Source organism: Penicillium chrysogenum (assembly GCF_028827035.1).
Source record: "Penicillium chrysogenum strain IBT 35668 chromosome Unknown utg000001l_segment0_segment0, whole genome shotgun sequence".
Taxonomy (NCBI): Eukaryota; Fungi; Ascomycota; class Eurotiomycetes; order Eurotiales; family Aspergillaceae; genus Penicillium; species Penicillium chrysogenum.
In genome coordinates this window covers 2116382-2134557 of record NW_026622749.1, presented here as the reverse complement: position 1 = coordinate 2134557, position 18176 = coordinate 2116382, and the positions used below count along the sequence as shown (strand labels likewise).

General features: G+C 47.8%; 7 protein-coding genes across 7 annotated transcripts; 4 read left to right on the top strand and 3 right to left on the bottom strand.

Moving 5' to 3' along the window:
* Positions 1-612: 612 nt before the first annotated feature.
* On the top strand, positions 613-1781 carry N7489_000859 (putative oxidoreductase, 2OG-Fe(II) oxygenase family; the record flags this gene model as incomplete). The annotated part of the gene is made up of 2 exons (XM_056706614.1): positions 613-996; positions 1050-1781. 2 exons carry the CDS (start codon positions 613-615, stop codon positions 1779-1781), a joined length of 1116 nt encoding a protein of 371 aa, XP_056570916.1.
* A 3578-nt stretch (positions 1782-5359) lies between these two features.
* N7489_000858 (uncharacterized protein) lies at positions 5360-6600 on the bottom strand (the record flags this gene model as incomplete). The annotated part of the gene is made up of 3 exons (XM_056706613.1): positions 5360-5468; positions 5538-6401; positions 6464-6600. 3 exons carry the CDS (start codon positions 6598-6600, stop codon positions 5360-5362), a joined length of 1110 nt encoding a protein of 369 aa, XP_056570915.1.
* A 2982-nt stretch (positions 6601-9582) lies between these two features.
* On the top strand, positions 9583-9849 carry N7489_000857 (uncharacterized protein; the record flags this gene model as incomplete). Its single annotated transcript, XM_056706612.1, has 2 exons — positions 9583-9656; positions 9693-9849. The coding sequence occupies 2 exons, from the start codon at positions 9583-9585 to the stop codon at positions 9847-9849; spliced, it is 231 nt and encodes a 76-aa protein (XP_056570914.1).
* A 560-nt stretch (positions 9850-10409) lies between these two features.
* Positions 10410-11137, bottom strand: N7489_000856 (GMF family protein; the record flags this gene model as incomplete). Its single annotated transcript, XM_056706611.1, has 4 exons — positions 10410-10601; positions 10677-10807; positions 10949-11048; positions 11135-11137. 4 exons carry the CDS (start codon positions 11135-11137, stop codon positions 10410-10412), a joined length of 426 nt encoding a protein of 141 aa, XP_056570913.1.
* A 243-nt stretch (positions 11138-11380) lies between these two features.
* On the top strand, positions 11381-12555 carry N7489_000855 (flavin adenine dinucleotide pyrophosphatase; the record flags this gene model as incomplete). The annotated part of the gene is made up of 3 exons (XM_056706610.1): positions 11381-11575; positions 11643-11809; positions 11922-12555. The coding sequence occupies 3 exons, from the start codon at positions 11381-11383 to the stop codon at positions 12553-12555; spliced, it is 996 nt and encodes a 331-aa protein (XP_056570912.1).
* Positions 12556-13521: 966 nt separating this feature from the next.
* On the bottom strand, positions 13522-14446 carry N7489_000854 (Ras family protein; the record flags this gene model as incomplete). The annotated part of the gene is made up of 4 exons (XM_056706609.1): positions 13522-13760; positions 13871-14146; positions 14258-14372; positions 14435-14446. 4 exons carry the CDS (start codon positions 14444-14446, stop codon positions 13522-13524), a joined length of 642 nt encoding a protein of 213 aa, XP_056570911.1.
* A 2691-nt stretch (positions 14447-17137) lies between these two features.
* N7489_000853 (uncharacterized protein) lies at positions 17138-17797 on the top strand (the record flags this gene model as incomplete). Its single annotated transcript, XM_056706608.1, has 2 exons — positions 17138-17657; positions 17769-17797. 2 exons carry the CDS (start codon positions 17138-17140, stop codon positions 17795-17797), a joined length of 549 nt encoding a protein of 182 aa, XP_056570910.1.
* Positions 17798-18176: the final 379 nt, after the last annotated feature.

Sequence of the window (18176 nt, the reverse complement as noted above, 5' to 3'; positions counted from 1 at the left end):
TATTTACTTCGGAAACCCAGAACGCCCTAGGTGGAGTATCACACCTGAAAGGGAGAGTTTGCCCCTCCTATCACTAACGGGCACGATTCTATATGACTATTATCGACCATACCAAATCCTGTTCTCAAGTCTTTTTACTCTTCAAATACCCCAAAGGCCCAATTAGCCACGGAAGAGAGCGGCTGGCAACAAGTGCGTACCTACGCTGACCATCTGGGTCATCGCGTGGTGCTTGAGCAGTACGTCGTGCCAGACCCAGAACACGACCACCTGGTTCCTATCCAGGTTTATAGCCTTGCCCCCCTAGATTCTATAGATCAAAGGTATAACCACTTTTATATTCATTATTTGAACATGACCCATGTCTAATTTTCTATTTTCTACATTCAGATCTATTCTCCGACATGAAACTCTCTCAATTATTGCCTAGGTAGGTTTAGATTGTCCCTCGGCTCTTTGATACTTCCCCGCATAGATCATCTTCGAGGTAAAATATATTGCAGAGCTGCCATCCCTCCCACACGTAGAAAATGTGACAAATTACCTGAAAGACACTTCGAGATAACTACATATTTATCTGCGGTTAGTTCTATTGAACTTGCTTATACCAACATGCAGTCTCAGACCGATCAAAAGAATATCCCCAACAACTTCCCAGGGCTTGCACCCTTCCCGGATGACGTCTCTACAGCACCTCTTCTACGACTATCGTCGGAGAAGCTGCTAGCAGGTGACCCTACAGAGCATGAAAGACTGTTCCAAGCATCTACAGACATTGGATTCTTCTATCTGGATCTATCTGACTCAGAGCAAGGCTCGTCACTCCTCGGCGACGCAGATAACCTGTTCCAAGTCGGCGAGAGACTATTTGAGCTGAGCCTCGAGGAGAAACAACAGTATGATTTCAGTGCCCAGAATTCGTACTTCGGATATAAAGCGCAGGGGGCTGCGGTGATTGACAAGCAGGGGAATCTAGATCGGAACGAGTTCTACAATGTCCGTCAGCACATCTACTGGATCTTCATGACAGCTGACCCAACTATCTACAGGTTTCCAAAGATGATATTTTGAGTGTCAGTGATCCTCTGCCAGCACCAGAGGTCCTACATAAAAGCCGAGCCCGACTGGCATCCTTCATGCGGGGATCACATGAAATCGTAACCCTAATTCTGGAGATCCTAAACGACCAACTTGCCCTACCAAAAGGCACGCTATCCAACCTGCACCGACAGCACGCTGTAAGCGGCGACCAGGTACGGTTCGTCAAAGCTCCACCACAGCCAGTAGATGATAGACGTACGGCGCTGGGTCAGCACACCGACTTCGGAAGCGTGACGGTTCTGTTCAACCGACTGGGCGGACTGCAAGTGCTACCGCCTGGTGCCGATGCCGAATGGGTCTATGTCAGACCACTTCCCGGTCATGCCATTGTAAACCTCGGGGATGCAATGGTCAAGTTTACGAATGGACTGTTTCGGTCGAACATTCACCGGGTTGTGGCGCCACCCGGGCTCCAGGCTGAGTCGACGCGGTACAGTCTCGTGTACTTTGCACGACCCGAGGATAGTGTGATGTTGCATCGGTTGGAGGGATCTGATCGGATTCCTGCTATGGAGGATGGTCAGAGTGAAGAGGAAATCAATAGCAAGGACTGGATTATTCGGCGGGCTTTGGGGCGTCGGGTGGACCGCGTTAATGATGTTGATTTTGAGGAGTCTGCGGGGACTGAGCAACTAAGTCGGAGGATCAAGGTTCAGAAGTGCTCTGAGATTAATCTGTGAATAGTCATATGTGGCATCTTGGAATGGTTATGACCTGTAGTTCAACGGCTTGGCAAGTAACGTGTTAACATAGCACCTCGTCACCTAGGTAGAAAGAATGGCCATCCCGTGTAACCGATAGCCGTGGCATGGACATATAGAATGGCCTGACTATTGGATGATCTTAGAGCTAATGCGGACAACCATGGAAGGCAACAGCAATAACTTCCATGTTTTCCAAATCGGGAAGGTACTGATCCTCTTGAGAATATTGTTTTAGTTGGGACTATTTGTATACGTGAAACTCCTAAATTTGACATAGTTAATCCTACTTCGCGCATTGATCGATCAAGCGTAGAGCATAGACTTAACAAGAGGCAAAACTAGCAGAAACAACCAAACCCACCGAATCCACCAAGCCCAAGAGATGTACGGAGTACTCCGTAATCCGTAATACATACTACAATATGCACTCCCCTGGGTGGGTCTACTTTAGATCAGCCCCCTGAATCATGAAGACAAACTTTAAGTAGATTAAGGCATATCCTTCGAACGCGCGGTTAGAATCCGCTAAGGATATGACAGCTCCGAATCCTTCAACCCGACGCTTTGGTAAAGACAGTTTGGTGGAGAAAACCTAGGCTCTTCCCAAGGAGCTCTGCTTCTGTATTCATCATTGTAGTTTTTGAGTCCCGGCGATAACTATCCAGGGGTGGAAAGAGTTGTAAAACTCGATACCTCTGTTGAAACCGAAGATGTTGAAGAGGTTGCTAGGCTGTACACTAAGCAACTTTTCCCGACTATTGACGGCTTCAGATACCAAAGTTCGATCTACAAGTCCTGGTCTTCTCCATACACAACGGCGGGTAACGGGGCCGCCTTTCTTCGTGGCTTCATATTGTCACTTTTCTCATTGTATCCTTCACCCAAGCCAAGCTGGAATTTTTCCCGTCGAAACCTTTGAGATTGTCGGAATCGAACCCAGGCTACTTTTGTAGCTCTGTTATCCCATTGACCCTCACTACATTCGTGATCCTCGGCAATTCTGCTCAATACAATGTTATTTCGTTGACACTATAATTCAACCCATCCACTCCTATCTTACAGACTATAGCCACTAAGTACCATTGGACGAATACCTCACGGTACGCTCTAGAAGGAGCTATGTGCAGCTTCTGTCCGCTTATATATTCTCCCGCAATAATCGCTACCTTGGCTTGCGTTTCCCGCGTTTTCCAATGACTACAACTCAGTTTTCGGATGCTTGGATTCCTCTCGAAAGCATACTCGAGGCTCAGGCGCTTCGATGACGAGGTGGCATGAGTGATAGATGAATGATGCGGGAGTCATGTTCAAAGTTATCCAAGCTTTGCTCGTAAGTCTACAGAGTCTCGAGGAAGGATGAAATGCCACAAAAGTTGAGGGGACCTATAGGGATAACCATACAGGGGCAAGAGCACGCTAATCCCAACAAGGCACGACACACCGCATTCTTTAATTCACCATCATCACCATCGCCAGAGTAGAGAAATGGAGAACAAAAGGACCGAAATAACTTCTTGATTGGGTTAGTTGACCGTTGGGAATGGATTTCAGCCCCAGCCACTATTAAATAATAAAAAAGAAAAGAAAAGAACGCCTTTTCTCCCAGCCGCTCAATTCCCAGCGCTTCGGACCCGGGTTGTCCACTCTCGCTCCGAGACGACCATTAACCCCCTGACTTATTGGCGGCATAATGCTCCGTGCATATTCCAGGTACTTTTGACCGAACCTTCATATAAGTATCCCGCACTCCGTACTCCGTAGGCTGTGTCTAGACTTCGGGATTTGAGAAAATTGCAAACCCCGCGACCCAACAATCTGGATGTCCTGTGCGAGGATGCGTTGTGACAGCGGGTAACCCATTCTCCGGACTTCCGGGTTTATCTCCTGGCGAGTCATTTCCCTGCAGTATTTTCCATGCAGTAGATTCCATACTCGGCTACTCCGTGGTGGGTACGGAGTAGAAACGGGGGGGATCTCTAAATTACCTTGTAGGGACAGGTGACAGGGGTGAGTGACAGGGGTAAAGGGGTACTTTTGTTTAGCGGGAAAAAGCAAGTAAATATATTGTATAGATCTTGAACCGGCCCATTTTGAGAGATCAATGGATGAGCCACTCGCTACGCCGTATCTTGAAAGTATCAAATACGAAATCCCTTCAAACCTTCTATCCATCAAAACATACAGATCATACTACAATAGGAAATATCTGACTGAACTCAAAGGGCCAGAAATCGAGATATCAGCGGCTATGGGTGATATCTCCAATCCAATAACCAGCGCTCATGCATTCCGTGCTATCTTTGCCCCACTATGCATTCTTATGCTCTGACTTGGCCTTTTTAATGCATTCCATTCTGGAATAACAATCCTTGCAACGAGACTAGGTATATCGTAAACCGTTAACCGAATATGCAATATTTGGTAATTCCCGTCAATAGTCATGCACCACTCTCAACTGGGTTGAATCTATATATACCAAAGTAAAATAAAATAACAAAAAAGGCTCGGACCGTACAAACGGAACCACACGGGCTGTGTTGCCCACATAACCCACCCTGTTCCAGGTCATTTTACAACGCTAAATCCCCTGACAGCTGGAAGGAGTATCTATGTTTCAAACGTGGTACGATGCATGTCCTATTCGGCCGAAAATCACTCTTCTATCTGCGATGCGTCTACGGAAGGATTCCGGTTTGTGCTTTCCGTGGCGCTGTGCCACCCCACATCATTTAACGGTAGATATCATACCCATGAGATAGGGTGGAATTTGGAATCATTGAAATGGACATCAAGTTAATAGAAGAGAAGGCAGATAGTCGGCACGATGCACGATGTACTTGGACGAGGCAATTGCACATGCATGTCTGCATGTCTCCATGTCTCCACTATGTGGCATGACGTAGAAAGTACTTAGGTATGTGGGCCAGACCGCGTGGAATAGAATAAACGCCGTTGGGATTGTGGAGGGGTTCGATGCGCTCTTTTTCCTGGTCTAGAATGACGTTGCTATCCCAGGAAGCGGAAAGTGGGTGCGATAGTTTATTTGGGTGGCTAAGTGGAATTCCTGGTTTACGTCCCCGACTTGCATTGCCACCGGGTTCTGTATTCGGAAACTACGACTATTGCATGTGTACACCAAGCCGTATGTCCGTATGTCCGTATGTTTACAACGTAGCGGGTAATATACGATATGCGGCCGTCATGGAAATGTACACATCATCGGGTTCTGCGTCGGGGATGCAGGCGCAGGTATGTGTAACCTAGGCGTTGGGTTCAGTTCCGATGCAGAATCCTGGAGCTGACCTCGGTTAGAGAAATGGGTTCGTTTCAAGGCGCAGATGTTAATGCCATCCTAACTATGTGTATGTTATGTCTGTTCTGTCTTGCTTGGTAGGCATATAAAGATGACAAAGCCATCATCGGATAGATCAACTTTGAGGCAGTATGAATAACGGGAGACAAAATCAGTGGCAAACGAGGGGATATCATAAAGGAGTGTTGGTCTTGGTCGGCTGTATAGATAAATCGGGCAATCGACGCTGTATGTTGCAAGCTCAAGCCGCCGCTTCAGCAGTGTCTGTTGGTTCAAGCGCCATAGCTGCTAGCTTTTCTTCAATGCTCTTGAGAACTTCAGGGTCTGTTTCTCGTTTCACCTTTTTAGGTCTGCAGAAAGAAATTGAAAGTTAGCAAGAAACCCCAAGCCACATAAATTGTAGGGTTGGTATCACGTACGGGATTCGTTTAGTCTTCTCACACTTCGCCTGACCACAATTCGAACAATTTTCCGCATCACCCTGGAACCAAGTCTCACAGACATGGCATACATAATGAACTCTCTGTCGAGGCTTCTTCCAGGTCCGCTCGGGTCTAGGCCTGGGCGGATCAGCATCGCCCGGATAGCCATCAGGGTATTTGTCGAGTTTAGCCGGGTCCCGCGGACATATCTTGCAGCGCACATGGCTGCAACTGGGGCACTCCTTCGTGCCGGGGGTAAAGAGCGAGGCACAGAAGTGACAGTAACGGTGGACACGCTGGCGCACCGGTCGATGGACGAAATCCGCGCCGCCCGTGGGCGACGCCATCTTGATTGAAACCTCCTTGGTGGTGCTGAGTTTGAGATTCGTGGTCCTGGGGTACATATAGGGTTGGGGGACGTAGGTCTCTGAGTTCTTGGGCTTGCGGGTTGATGGTTCACCATCCTTGTTGCGGGCAGGTGGATGGCGAGGGCACTTTGTGCAGCGGGTGTGCTGGCAGTTGACGCATACTTTCTCTTTGCCGAAGGTTGTTTCGCAGCGGTGGCAGGTACGATGTACTCGCATGCGGATTGGTTTGGTTACGCGGGTGAGTTGGAGGTCCGGGGGTGTCTTCCAGTCGCTGGTGTCGACGGTCAGGCCGTATTTGGCGAAGAGGGCGCGAGCCTTTTCCTGTTGGGTCGTGCTGTAGTGGGTGATCATGACTGGACCTGAGCTAAACTCTTCGGCTGGTTCTGGTGCTGAGACTGGTTCTGATGCCGGTGCTGGTGTGGATGCTGTTGCTGTTGCTGGTCCCGATACTGATGCCGGTGCCGGTGCCGGTGATGATGATGTTTCCTCTGCACTATATTTAGGCAATGCTAGTCAGCTTCGAGTGTTGAAGTAGAAGAATGTTGTATATCGTACGTAGTTTCGGCTGGAGCGGCTACCCCAGGCGTTATAGATTGTCGTTTGGATATTGACCGAGGACGGAGGACGGTCTTCACCCGCTTAAGGTATTTAGAGAAGCCCTCAGGCTTGTCTTCCCGACCATCTTGAGGCATTATTCGAACTGGAATGTAATGGATTTAGTTGATATCCAGAGTGTCGGGATTTATTCCACACGAGATATGTCAAGTGTGAAGAACATCAAAGTGGACCATGGAATTTCAGTGCAGAAGTTGACAGGAGGGAAGAATCCAATTATTATAGAGAAACAAGAAATCAGACGATAATACCGAAAGAGGTATTGTATAACAGTACGGAGTACATATAGAAAAAAAGGCCCAACGCTCAGACGTGGGGATTCCGGGACAGTGGTTCTGTGGTTCTGTGGATTTATTCCGTATTGAATATTTCAATTTTATTTCAATTTATTTTATTTTTTTCACTTACGAGTATCCGTATTTATTTTTACATTTTAATTCCTTTTTTTTTCCACTGTACAAATGAGTACTAGTACCCTTCCTCATTAATACATAGGCAAAAGTATTTCTTCATACTAACCATTGTAGGGAGGTACCGACAATCAGGTACTCCGCACCGAGCATATGAAGACGTAAAGTCCTAACTCCGATTTAGTCTCTGATGTGCATCCCCACTCTTTCTCCTCCAACCCGGTGACACCTTTGGTTAAAAAAATGGCTTTGGCCTCGAAACTCTGTGGCTTCAGGAGATTTCCTCCATAACTCATATCCGAGAATAGTGTGCCACTTAACTGGCTCCGTAAGACATCGGAGACCCCCTGTTTCTTGGCACGTCATTGGCTCTGCTTTCCCGTAGAGTCCCTTCACGGGGCAATGTCTTGTGTTTCGTTACGCTCAGAACAAAAGTACAATCAACATTTATGTCGCCTTCCCCATTTATGGCGTGGCATAATGCTTCCCTATATCTGGCATATGAAGTTTGAGTCCCAAGGGTGGGCCGGGGAACCGGGAAGGAGTGACATCTGGCTGGTTTCCCTACGGCAGCACCCGCCATCCCGGCTCCCTTTCCAGAAACAGCTAAGTTTCCAGTCTATCAGTGGGAGCGGATCGGGGAAAGAATAAGTTGAGGGGCGCTTAGTGATGAGCCTTCAATTTACTCTGTATTGCGGTCGATCAGGAGGTTTGAGTCCGTTTCCTTTTCCCATGAAGAGCGGGATTTGAATTGCCGTGGAGATGCCGAAATGGTTTACGTATAGAGTTTGGCTTCTTCAAGGCCTTTGTGTCTAGTAATTGTATGGACAATGGTACCAAACTATGTAGATAAAGGGATTGTTACCTGGAGATAAGTACTCCGTATGTCCATGGCTATAATGTAACCGATTATTTTCGTTGATAGGGTATCTTTCCTTTTTCGTCTATACAGTGCCTAGGCAGTGTTATAGTGCTGACGGATTATTGGTTACTGGGATTGTGAAGAAGTTTACGCAGAATCCAGAAGCCCATGCAGAATCCCTCTAGCATCGAAGGGTGGCAAAAGCAAAGAACCTTTGACACACGGGCATCTCTCCGACGATTGGATCAAAACAGGCCATGCATGATGCATGACACGGGGATCCCAAAGCGCAAAGTACAAAAGTATAAACATGGGCAGTTCGTCTCACGGTTTACGATTTACTCCGCAAATGATGAAATCCAAGAGATCGAAAGGAAAAGAGGGAAATAAAAATAAAATAAAATAAAATAAAACAGCTAGGGAGAATAATGGCAGTGACTACGACCCGTGGGGATGCACTACTGCAGTAGCTGCAGACGTAACCAGTAAACCGTTGATCATGCCATTTTGGAATTTTATCCCCCAACGGGCTCTTTAGCTTGCAAATGGAGTCTTTTAGCCTTCTGTCAGTTTTGACTTGCAATAAAAAGTGGACACGCTTAGAAATCGATTATAAGAAGGGGAGAGATAATATGTTTTTATAAAATTCAACAGAGCTCGCCCCCTTTGGAAAACAAGTAAAATTTCCCTTGTGGGACCCAAAGAGGTGGGACGGGTGAGAAGTGGATTGTTCTGGGTCGGGGGGTTGTAGTATGGGTAATACGGAGTACAATAACAATATACGGAGAGGATATTGATATCAATTGATATCTAGGCTTCTTTTTTCCTTGTTAATAGTCTGCCAATCTACTAGATACTTCGGGAGACTATATAATCACATATAGTCAGAACAATTCCTATACTTGATTATCCCAGCAGGCCTTCTGCATGCAGTAAGCATGAATGACCCGTCCCATTCCCATGTGCACGGAAGTATAGACCTGCACAATTTAATATGAAGAAAGGAAGAATACATACCGAGTACATATACTGTACGCTGTAGTGTATCCTGTACACTGTAATCCGGAATCTTGCCTCTCATCTGCCATATGATCACACAAGAGTCATAGTATATGCTATGATGCTCTGAAACATTACACTGGGCCTATATTGTATATTCTAGGTGTTTATATTGTAGATACTTCGCCCCCATTTACAGACATACGTATATGTACTGCGTATCACTCTTCCAAATACCCTGCATCATTACTCGACCCGGTGCAATGGCCCCTGGGTAAAGCCACCAACGGATGACACGCCCGCTTTGCCACCGCCATTCCAGACATCACATATTATCCTCGGAATTCGGACCCTTTGTACCATCCAATTGGTACCATAATGCATGAACTGTATTGATTTTAGTATCACTGTGCATTGAAATTGTTTGGGAAGACAAGTCGAGACCTAGTACGGAGTACGGAAGGTATGTATCTATTAGCCGAGCACATTAAGGATTTTGTCCTTTTTCACGTGTAGTAGCACATTCAGACAAGATATCAGGCCATGGACTTCTAGACCATACCTGCACAGGCGAACCAACCGACCAACTTGGAAACAAGAAAATCAGAGTTCAGTGAACGGTGGAGAGCAAGGGCATCTCAGAGTGGGCGGTCACATTTGGAGGTGACCAATCAACCATTGCCATATATATTGCATGTCCACTCCAAATAACCCGTTGCACAAAAACAGGAACAAGCCGCCAGTTGTATCGATCAAATGACACGGAGTCTTTTTCAGCGACCATCTACATGGAGGGATGGGCGGAGTCCTACGAGCGTATGAACTACAACTACAAAGATGATCATCGGCCCCCAACAGTCTTGTGAGATTGAAAGGATTTTTTGCGCTCGATCGCTAGGCTGGTTCGCTGGTTCGCTGGTTCCCTGGCGAGCGCTAGCTTTAGTTGCATCGATCAGCCTGGCTGTTTGTCCGTGGCTGGGGGCGATCAATGGCTTAGCTGGAAGGTGCAGGGCACATCACCCCTCTGGACAGGACGGCTTGCTATTCGTGAATGATGATGGTAACGATGACCAAAACCAGTACAACTGTTCTGTCATCACACCCTAGGCCATACAGTGCCAATTGACTGCAACGTTGGCCGGTCGAGCCACGGTGAGTATCGGCATCCCCGAATGGCGGGCCTTGGCCACTCACTGTCTTTAAACAGGAACAGCACTACCCGAGAGCACCTAACTCGTGAGATCTACCACTAGCTCCGGTATACGAACTGCACCGTTGAAAATCTTCCGCGATAGATCACAAATTCGGTTGTTGGGAGTATGCTCCTGTGTGATCGACGCGAGCTTGAGATCCCGGCAATTAGGTTCTTCCAGGTAGCCAAGTGCATGTCAGATTTCGAATTCCAGAAGTACATTCGACACGGCCGGGTGTCTGTGTGTGTACATGGGCGGCATTTACGAGCCAATAGGATTCAGTCAGACCGTGAAAAAGAAGGGGAAAAAAAAGAAAAAAACCAAAAACGCCCTGCCCTCTATACAAAACCCACGCCCTGCGTATATGCTCAATCCACTGACATGCCCTCCAACCAAGGGATGCATTGGCTAGCATAGTCGGCTTAATCCGAGCCGGTCAGCTTGGACTGGATGTTGATGATATCTTCATCGGCTTCCACCTCAATCACCCGGTTGACTTGGGCACTGGTGCGCATCAGCTCCACTGCATTGGCATACGACATGCGTTGCATCGGGTTGCAATTCTCGGGGAGCCAGTAGAGGAGAACGTATGGGACCGAGGGACGTCCGTCTTTCTGTGAGTGCATATCTCATTAGTACAACGTATGTCGTAGGACTGACCGAGTCTTTATTTTTAATAGACAACTTACGGTAGTCATTGGGTAGCTGAGGAGAATGAACCGCGGCGAAGATTCGGGGAGATCATCAGCCAGATCTTCCATCTTCGAGTAGACTTCGTCGTCTTGCGGCCGGATTTCCTGGGTCTTTGCATCGATAATATCTATCATACATAACTTGTCAGCTTCGGCCGCAGACAAGAGCACCGGTGTGGTTATGTTTGGCACTATGTACGCGCTGTATAACTCGGCTTCTCTCGAAATGCATCGGAGATGTCGGAAAGCGCAGATTTAGGGGCCCATACAGATGATAGCTTGTGCATCCTTGGCTCTCGATGTGCCCAGGCGGAACTTGCGCAGCTTCTCCTTGGTCTCTGGTGAGAATGAATATAGTCGTGAATCAGACTACCATAAGTTAGCATCTGACGGGGAAATTTGTGAGCAGTTCGCTTGGCCTATGCCAATGAACCTGGTGCGGGGAGACATCTCACCATTTTGGCCGTCAACTGTGGGACATGCAGGTAAGTCAGGTAAACGATAACCGTGAGTCCAGGGCTAATAATGCACTGAATAAAGATGATACTGGTATATCCGACCTGAAAAACGGAGAAAGGCTTTAGGAATGTGAGGCGAGACGACGAAAATGCGGGCGGAGTGTCCCTGTTCCCCCACTTTCACTTCCTCCGCGCTTTGAACCTTGGAAACAGACCCAAATCACTCCCGACACCTCTATCTTCATGCTCAACCGACTCAATCTACTGACGCGACACTTCCCACGCCCATTCAGTCCTTATCGTCCTACCAGTCCTTCCTTCTCGACCCCGTCCCTGACCCCTCGCCCAGGTCCATCCGCGATGACATCAGCCGCGCACCCGAAACCCATCCACACGGCAGCATGCCTCATTATCGGCGATGAGGTTCTCGGCGGAAAGGTAATTTGATATATCCACAGTCTCCTCATGGACAAAACAGGAATTCTGACCTTACCTTAACCCTTAGACCATCGACACCAACTCGCCGTACCTAGCCAAGTTCTGCTTCTCGCTCGGCATCGAATTGAAGCGAGTCGAGGTCATCCCCGACGATGAAGACGATATAATCGAAGCCGTACGACGCATGAGCTCCCGCTACGACTTCGTCGTCACCAGCGGCGGCATTGGGCCCACGTGCGTACAATCTGTCCCTAGTTTCTCCGCATAGAGAGGATACAACGCCGACAACGTCTCAATACCGCGGTGCTCTATACAAACCAACGTCTAACACATATTCCCCTTACAGACACGATGATATCACATACTCCGCAATCGCCAAGGCATTCAACCTGAAGCTGGAACTGCACAAGCCAGCCTTCGAGCGCATGAAGCGTCTCTCCAAGCCTCACCCCATGCAACTCAACTTCGACTGGGAAACACCCTCACCAGGCCTGACCGCCAAGCTGCGCATGGTCGAGCTGCCCTTCGACCCGAAGCTCCCCGCTGAGTCACAGGCCGTGTTTGTCGCTGACGACCTGTGGGTGCCGATCGCAGTTGTGAACGGCAATGTGCACATCCTGCCCGGCGTCCCGCGACTCTTCGAGCGTCTTCTTATGAGTCTGAAACCATCTCTTATCCCCCGTTTGACCGACCCCGAGGGTAAGGGGACGCACCGCTTGATGTTCAGCACGCCGATGCCTGAGAGTGCGGTGGCGCCGTACCTGACTGAGCTGGCGGCTAAGGTCGAGCCCCGGGGGATCAAGGTTGGCAGCTATCCGCGCTGGGGTAAGAAGCGCAATACTGTTACCTTGGTCGGGGCGGATAAGGCGTACATGGAGTCATTGGCCAGTGAGGTTGAGAAGAATGTTCAGGGTAAGTTGGTTGCTAAGGAGGATGAGTTGGATCCTCCGTCCGACTCGGAGCATGTTTATAGCCAGTAGATTGTTATTATATCTTGGGATTAGACTGCGACGTTTGAAATACGCGCAGCACATAGAGCATGACAATTCAGAATGTCAATATTGATCAGGCTGGACTATCATAGGAAGCTACAAGCAGTACCCCTGCATTAAGGACGCCCCATGATCTATCCATGATCTAGTAACTGTCATAGCAGCCGTGTAATAAGGGAGCCCTTGTCAACAGGGCATTACCAGAACGTTGATATATCGAAGCAGTAGCCGTAGGAATCAGACGGAATAGATTGCACCACCGGGAATAGACCGGCATATATATTCATACGCAGAGCACTCGACGGTAGATAGAACAATCAAGATACCAGGAGAACCTCAAGAAGAAAGGTACACGCCGCAATGATGAAACGCAAGGAATCCACCTTGCCATGAAAGAGCATATATTGACAGCCGTGTCGTCTCGGGGCGACAAGGAAAATGATAATAAGAGGCGATAGATAACAAACACCAGGGATCTTTTGCAAGGAGTTAAACAGTAAAAAGACAATAAGAAAGGGACTAAAACAAAGACGCAATCGGACAACAAAAGGGGAATCAAAATGTTTCGTGAGACGAGGTTGGGCGTCAAGGTCGGCAGTCATCAAGAATGCGAGTCCATTGAAGAACCCACAAACATCCGTAACACAAACGACAATGCCACTTCTTTGGTATTTTTTTCTGGTTTGGTTGTTTTTCTGTTCTGTCGAGGTTGCAATCTTTCGTGCAGTTTCCGTATGTTCCCATTTGTGATCTGAGTGGCGGGTTGCAGATTAAGGCCATTCAAAGGTAAACAAGATATCCAACTTTCCCGAGGGTGTGCCACCCTCGGACATATAAATCCTTCCCCGTGACTCTTCCCCGTATTGTGCTGCGTATTTTCGGATTCCAGGAGTCTGTTTCGAGATTCAACGGGATCGCAGCGATTCGGATCATTTTTGTATGTTGGGTTTTTTTTTACATGATGACGCACTTCGAGCAGCAGCCAGCGTTCTCGGCCGGATCGCTCACGTCCATCTTGCCCTCTGGTGCGCGGGCGCCGAACGCGCCGGAGCCGGAGGGGTACGAGGACATCTCCTTGTTGTAGCGGCGGATCTCGCGGACGAGGTCGTAGAAGGCGTTCTCGACGTTGATGCGGGACTTGGCGGAGGTTTCGATGAACTTGCAGCCGAACTGACGGGCGAGCGCTTCGCCCTCTGTTGTACGGGGTGATTTGTTAGCCACGGGATTCGGACTCGGAGTTGAATTTAGGTTTTGAGGGGAAAGGAGAGTTCAAGGGAGGTTGAACGTAGAGACAGAAACATACCCTGCTCGGAGACAACACGCTCCTTCTCCAAATCGCACTTGTTGGCAACAACAATGATGGGGAAGTAATCCTTGTCCTTGACGCGTAGGATTTGCTGTTGGAAGGTCATGATTTCTTCGAAGGATTGGCGCGACGTAATGGAGTAGATGAGCAGGAATCCTTCGCCGGTTCGCATGTATTGTTCTCGCATAGCCGAGTATTCCTCCTGGCCGGCTGTATCCAGAACATCCAACAAAGCGACTTCATCATCGATCACACACTGCTTGCGGTAGGAATCTGTAGGCGGAAGAAGGTTCCGAATCAGCCATGTTCAACGGGGGGGCGACACCCCTGGGAAAACGCGACACGATCCGCGCGGCTGATAAAACGGGGCTTCGAGGTGCTCACCTTCAATTGTTGGATCGTACTCGTCTACGAAGTGACTCTGGATCAGTTGGATGGTCAAGCAGGACTTTCCGACGCCACCACCGCCGACAACCACCAGCTTGTATTCTCTTAGGAACTGTTGATCAATACGGGGTTAGCCTTAAAGTCCAGAACACGGGAAAACCTCAATGCTCTCACCTTTGAGGCCATTATGAGTTTCAGGTAAAGAAGATGGGAAAGAGAGTATTAAGATCAAAAAGAAATCGCACAATTTAAGGCGAAATCCCAAGTCCGTTTAAGAAAACAAAGGGAGAATTAGGGGGAGAGTTCGGAGGTTGGAACGGGAAGAAATAAATGGAGAAAACCGAAAGCTTCCAAGGTTCTTCTTTTTCTTGGAGAATCTTCGAATCCCAAGGTCTGGGGTAAACAAAATAATTTTAAAATAATAAAAAAGAAAACAAAACGAAAGAGATGTTTCTTTTGTTTCTTTTCTCGAGAAAATAGCAAAAAGAAGAAGGGAGAGAAGGGGCGAAGGGAAATTCAGGAGATAGTGGGGAGAAAATGGTGATTGGGCCAGAAAAAGGGGACATGCGCGCCATTGAGAGGTGCTGGATGGCTTTTATATTTCCTTTGGTCTTTTATTATTTTTCATGAGCTTTCGGATACTCATTCTTTAGTTTCTTTGCTTTTTCTATTCCAGCCTGATCTATATACCAGTGCTGGTCTTGCTATTCTCCCTACCAGCTCCTTTCTCGATTGGGATTCTGTGCTTAATATATTCATGGCTTTCCAAGGTTGGTACGCTACTAAATTGTATCTCTACCAGGACATTGATTGGCTTAAGTCTCGGCCCCATTAAGGAACGTGCAATTAACAACAATATATAGCGGACATTATCTTACGCCTTCTCCTTTTACTCGCAATCTTACACTAAACCCACAATTACCACATCACCGTCTTGTCTATCGGCTACATATATATGTTGTACAGTTCGAACCAGTTGTCCAGAGGTCAAGCCCAGCTCCTCCAAAGTGGATCTGCCGTCCCGGTGGAGCTGGGTCCCTCTTTAGCGCTTTTAGGGCATTGGCCGACAATGTCCATACTGCACGGAGCTATGTTGTACTCCGTACAATAAGTCGGGCTCAGAAATAACATGCACGAAGCAATCACTCAGATAATAATTCAAAAGCCGAGGTTGGGCACCAAACTAACAGTATGGTTGTATGGTTCCCTCGACACCGCATATTCATCTTGGCTTTCTTATACGCCTGGATGGCTTGCAGTAGACGCCCGCCTTGCATAATTGCATCATCCCGCCGCAACACAATCACCTCTGTCACTTTTGATCATTGGATACATCGGAAAAATTCTTATTCTGGTCAACGTTCCACTCTTGGAACCCCCATCATATAGAAACAGTCGGAGAGTTCGATGTCGATCAATTGATTTTTTTCACTATGATCGCCGTATGCCCTCCTAAGACCCAAGTCACGCCGTTTTTTTGGCAGATGCCAAAGCTGCATATCGGAAATTTTGATCCGCGCACTTTCCCACGCTTCTCTTCAATGTTCCTTTAGGCCGGAATAAAGTTACTGCCTACGAACCGCTTATATTAGCTTTGACAGGTGGGAACCCCGCGATTTAGGACTTGGATGGGGCCCCCGAGGATATATGCAGAGTCACATTTGAGCGTGGATCACCTTGAGCTAGGTCATCGTTTATAACATGCTTCACCTTCACCATACTCTACACCTTTCTTTGGAATTTTACCTGTTATAAACTTCTAAGAGCGATATCAAAGCAAAAATAAAAAATAAACAGAGCGCCTTCCAAGGTTACGCAATATGTTCTGTCCATGGTTCTTTCCCGGGCGCGATGCCTGTCTTGACTTAGACGAGACTCTGTTCTTTCCTTTCCCATGGATGACCGGAACTCAATTCCTTGTGTACGACAACCCTGGAACCTAGGTAGGTACGCATACGCATTGCTCGAATGTCTCAAGGTTGGAAAAGAGTCGGAATCAATTTCGATACTCAGTTGGTCAACATTCAAATTTCGGTCTTGAATCCCATAGATTATTCTTAGAAGATGAGATTTGATAATCAGCAAGGCTGCATCCGTCTGGTTTGCAATGTGGGCTGATCCTGATATGACCCGTCGAACGGACGCACGATGATTGATCATGACTTTGGTGACCATGCATCTGTCAGCATCCGGCAAGTAGTACGACTGTGTTTCGAGGCAGCGCTTAGAAGGAACGACGATGGGATAATGCCGACAAAACCGATAATGAGCCGCACAAAGCGATGTGATAAGGAATACCATTGGTCGGCATTGTCCAATATCTAGTGACAAATCTACTTGCCAAGTCACACAAACGTGATACATACCAAAGTAAGTCCCTAGAACTAACAAACCCGAGGCTTGCATAGCGTCCAACGGCCAAGTGCAATTTGAAATCAAGACGCGCGGAGAACCACCTACATAGAATCCTTTTGCTTAGATATCAGCTAGATCTATGAATACGAACTCCGAGTTGCAGCTGGCATCGGAGATAAAAAGAACCGGACAGATACCCCGGGACCATTCGTCAGCTAAGAAAAAGACCCGAATCACACTGGAATTGACTTGGAACCGAAGGCATCACCAATTGCGCGCGACGTGCAACAGGCCATGGGGGTACAAGTGTCTGGGCACATGAACAGAGACAACTAACACAACGTGTCCAATCTGTCGGAGATTCAAGTACCTGACCGACTCTGGTGAAATAACCATAAGACGTCTCCATTGTGATAGAACGAGAGCTACCCAACTCGTACCTAACCCAACGTGCAAGCAGACTAAGCAAACTGCCAACACGCCAAAAGTTGAAGTTGCCGAGTGCCAGCCAATTATCTCCAAATGTCATTTGCAGATCTCAGAGTCGGCGGACTATATGTCATTCTCCAAGCCCGTCAAGAACCACCCGAGCCCAACGAGTTCTACTGGGGTCTGTATCTCCACTCAGATTCCACTGGAGGGATGGCATACCACGTCGTAGACACAGGATCTGGTCTGAGACCTGAGCATGAGTACACTGGTCGAATCTTCGACACTCCGCTTCTGATGGGCCTATTCCGAATTGCCGATATCACTCGTCCCTTGCACCCGTTTGTCGACAGGGTAATAAGGTCCTACGACAGCAGCCTTAATTGCCCCGGAAGAAGTAGCAACAGCAAGTTCTGGGTTTTGAATGTCCTTGCACTACTGATCCAGCCTACGTCCACGGGATGGCTTCCAGTGAATTGTCATAACCTGCCGATCTTGGAGCAGGAAATCCGCGATTGGGGTAATCGAATGTCCCAAGGAAGGTGTATTTATCAACGACCCAAGCCAATTGGATCTTCCACAATCTGTGGGTTGCCAGAATGGAAAACGCAGCGTGAGTTATCTATTCCCTCGGACCTGTGTGGGGAATCATCGATTGACACAAAGCGATGGATATATAGCCGACCATCCAATCTATCCAAACAAATGATCCAATCGATTTTAGTATGGTTTCTCGTGTCGAGCGCCAATTGACCGGTGTATTATTTCGTGTTATCAAATCGACAAATTGCATATTATGACTGTCAGTGTCTCTGAGTCTAGCATAGAAAACTCCCAATCTGAAGCACGCCACGTTTAAGCGCTACAATTCTCTCCGCGGTAATATCCCTGGCGGCTCAAGTCCCGTCCAGAATAGAAACTGGTCGAATGCTTGTGCGAGCAGTACATCCATACCCGTAACCCTGTCCCACCTCTGATTCCGCTGTGCTGCTGCCAAGGGCGGCATCTGCCCCGGCTTGTACAACGTATCAATTGTCTATTCAAGTCTGAGAAGTATATATATGATCGGAGTCTCTCGACAACGAATTTGGCCGTATGAGAAGGATAAGCTGTTGTCTGTGATCCTAGGAGG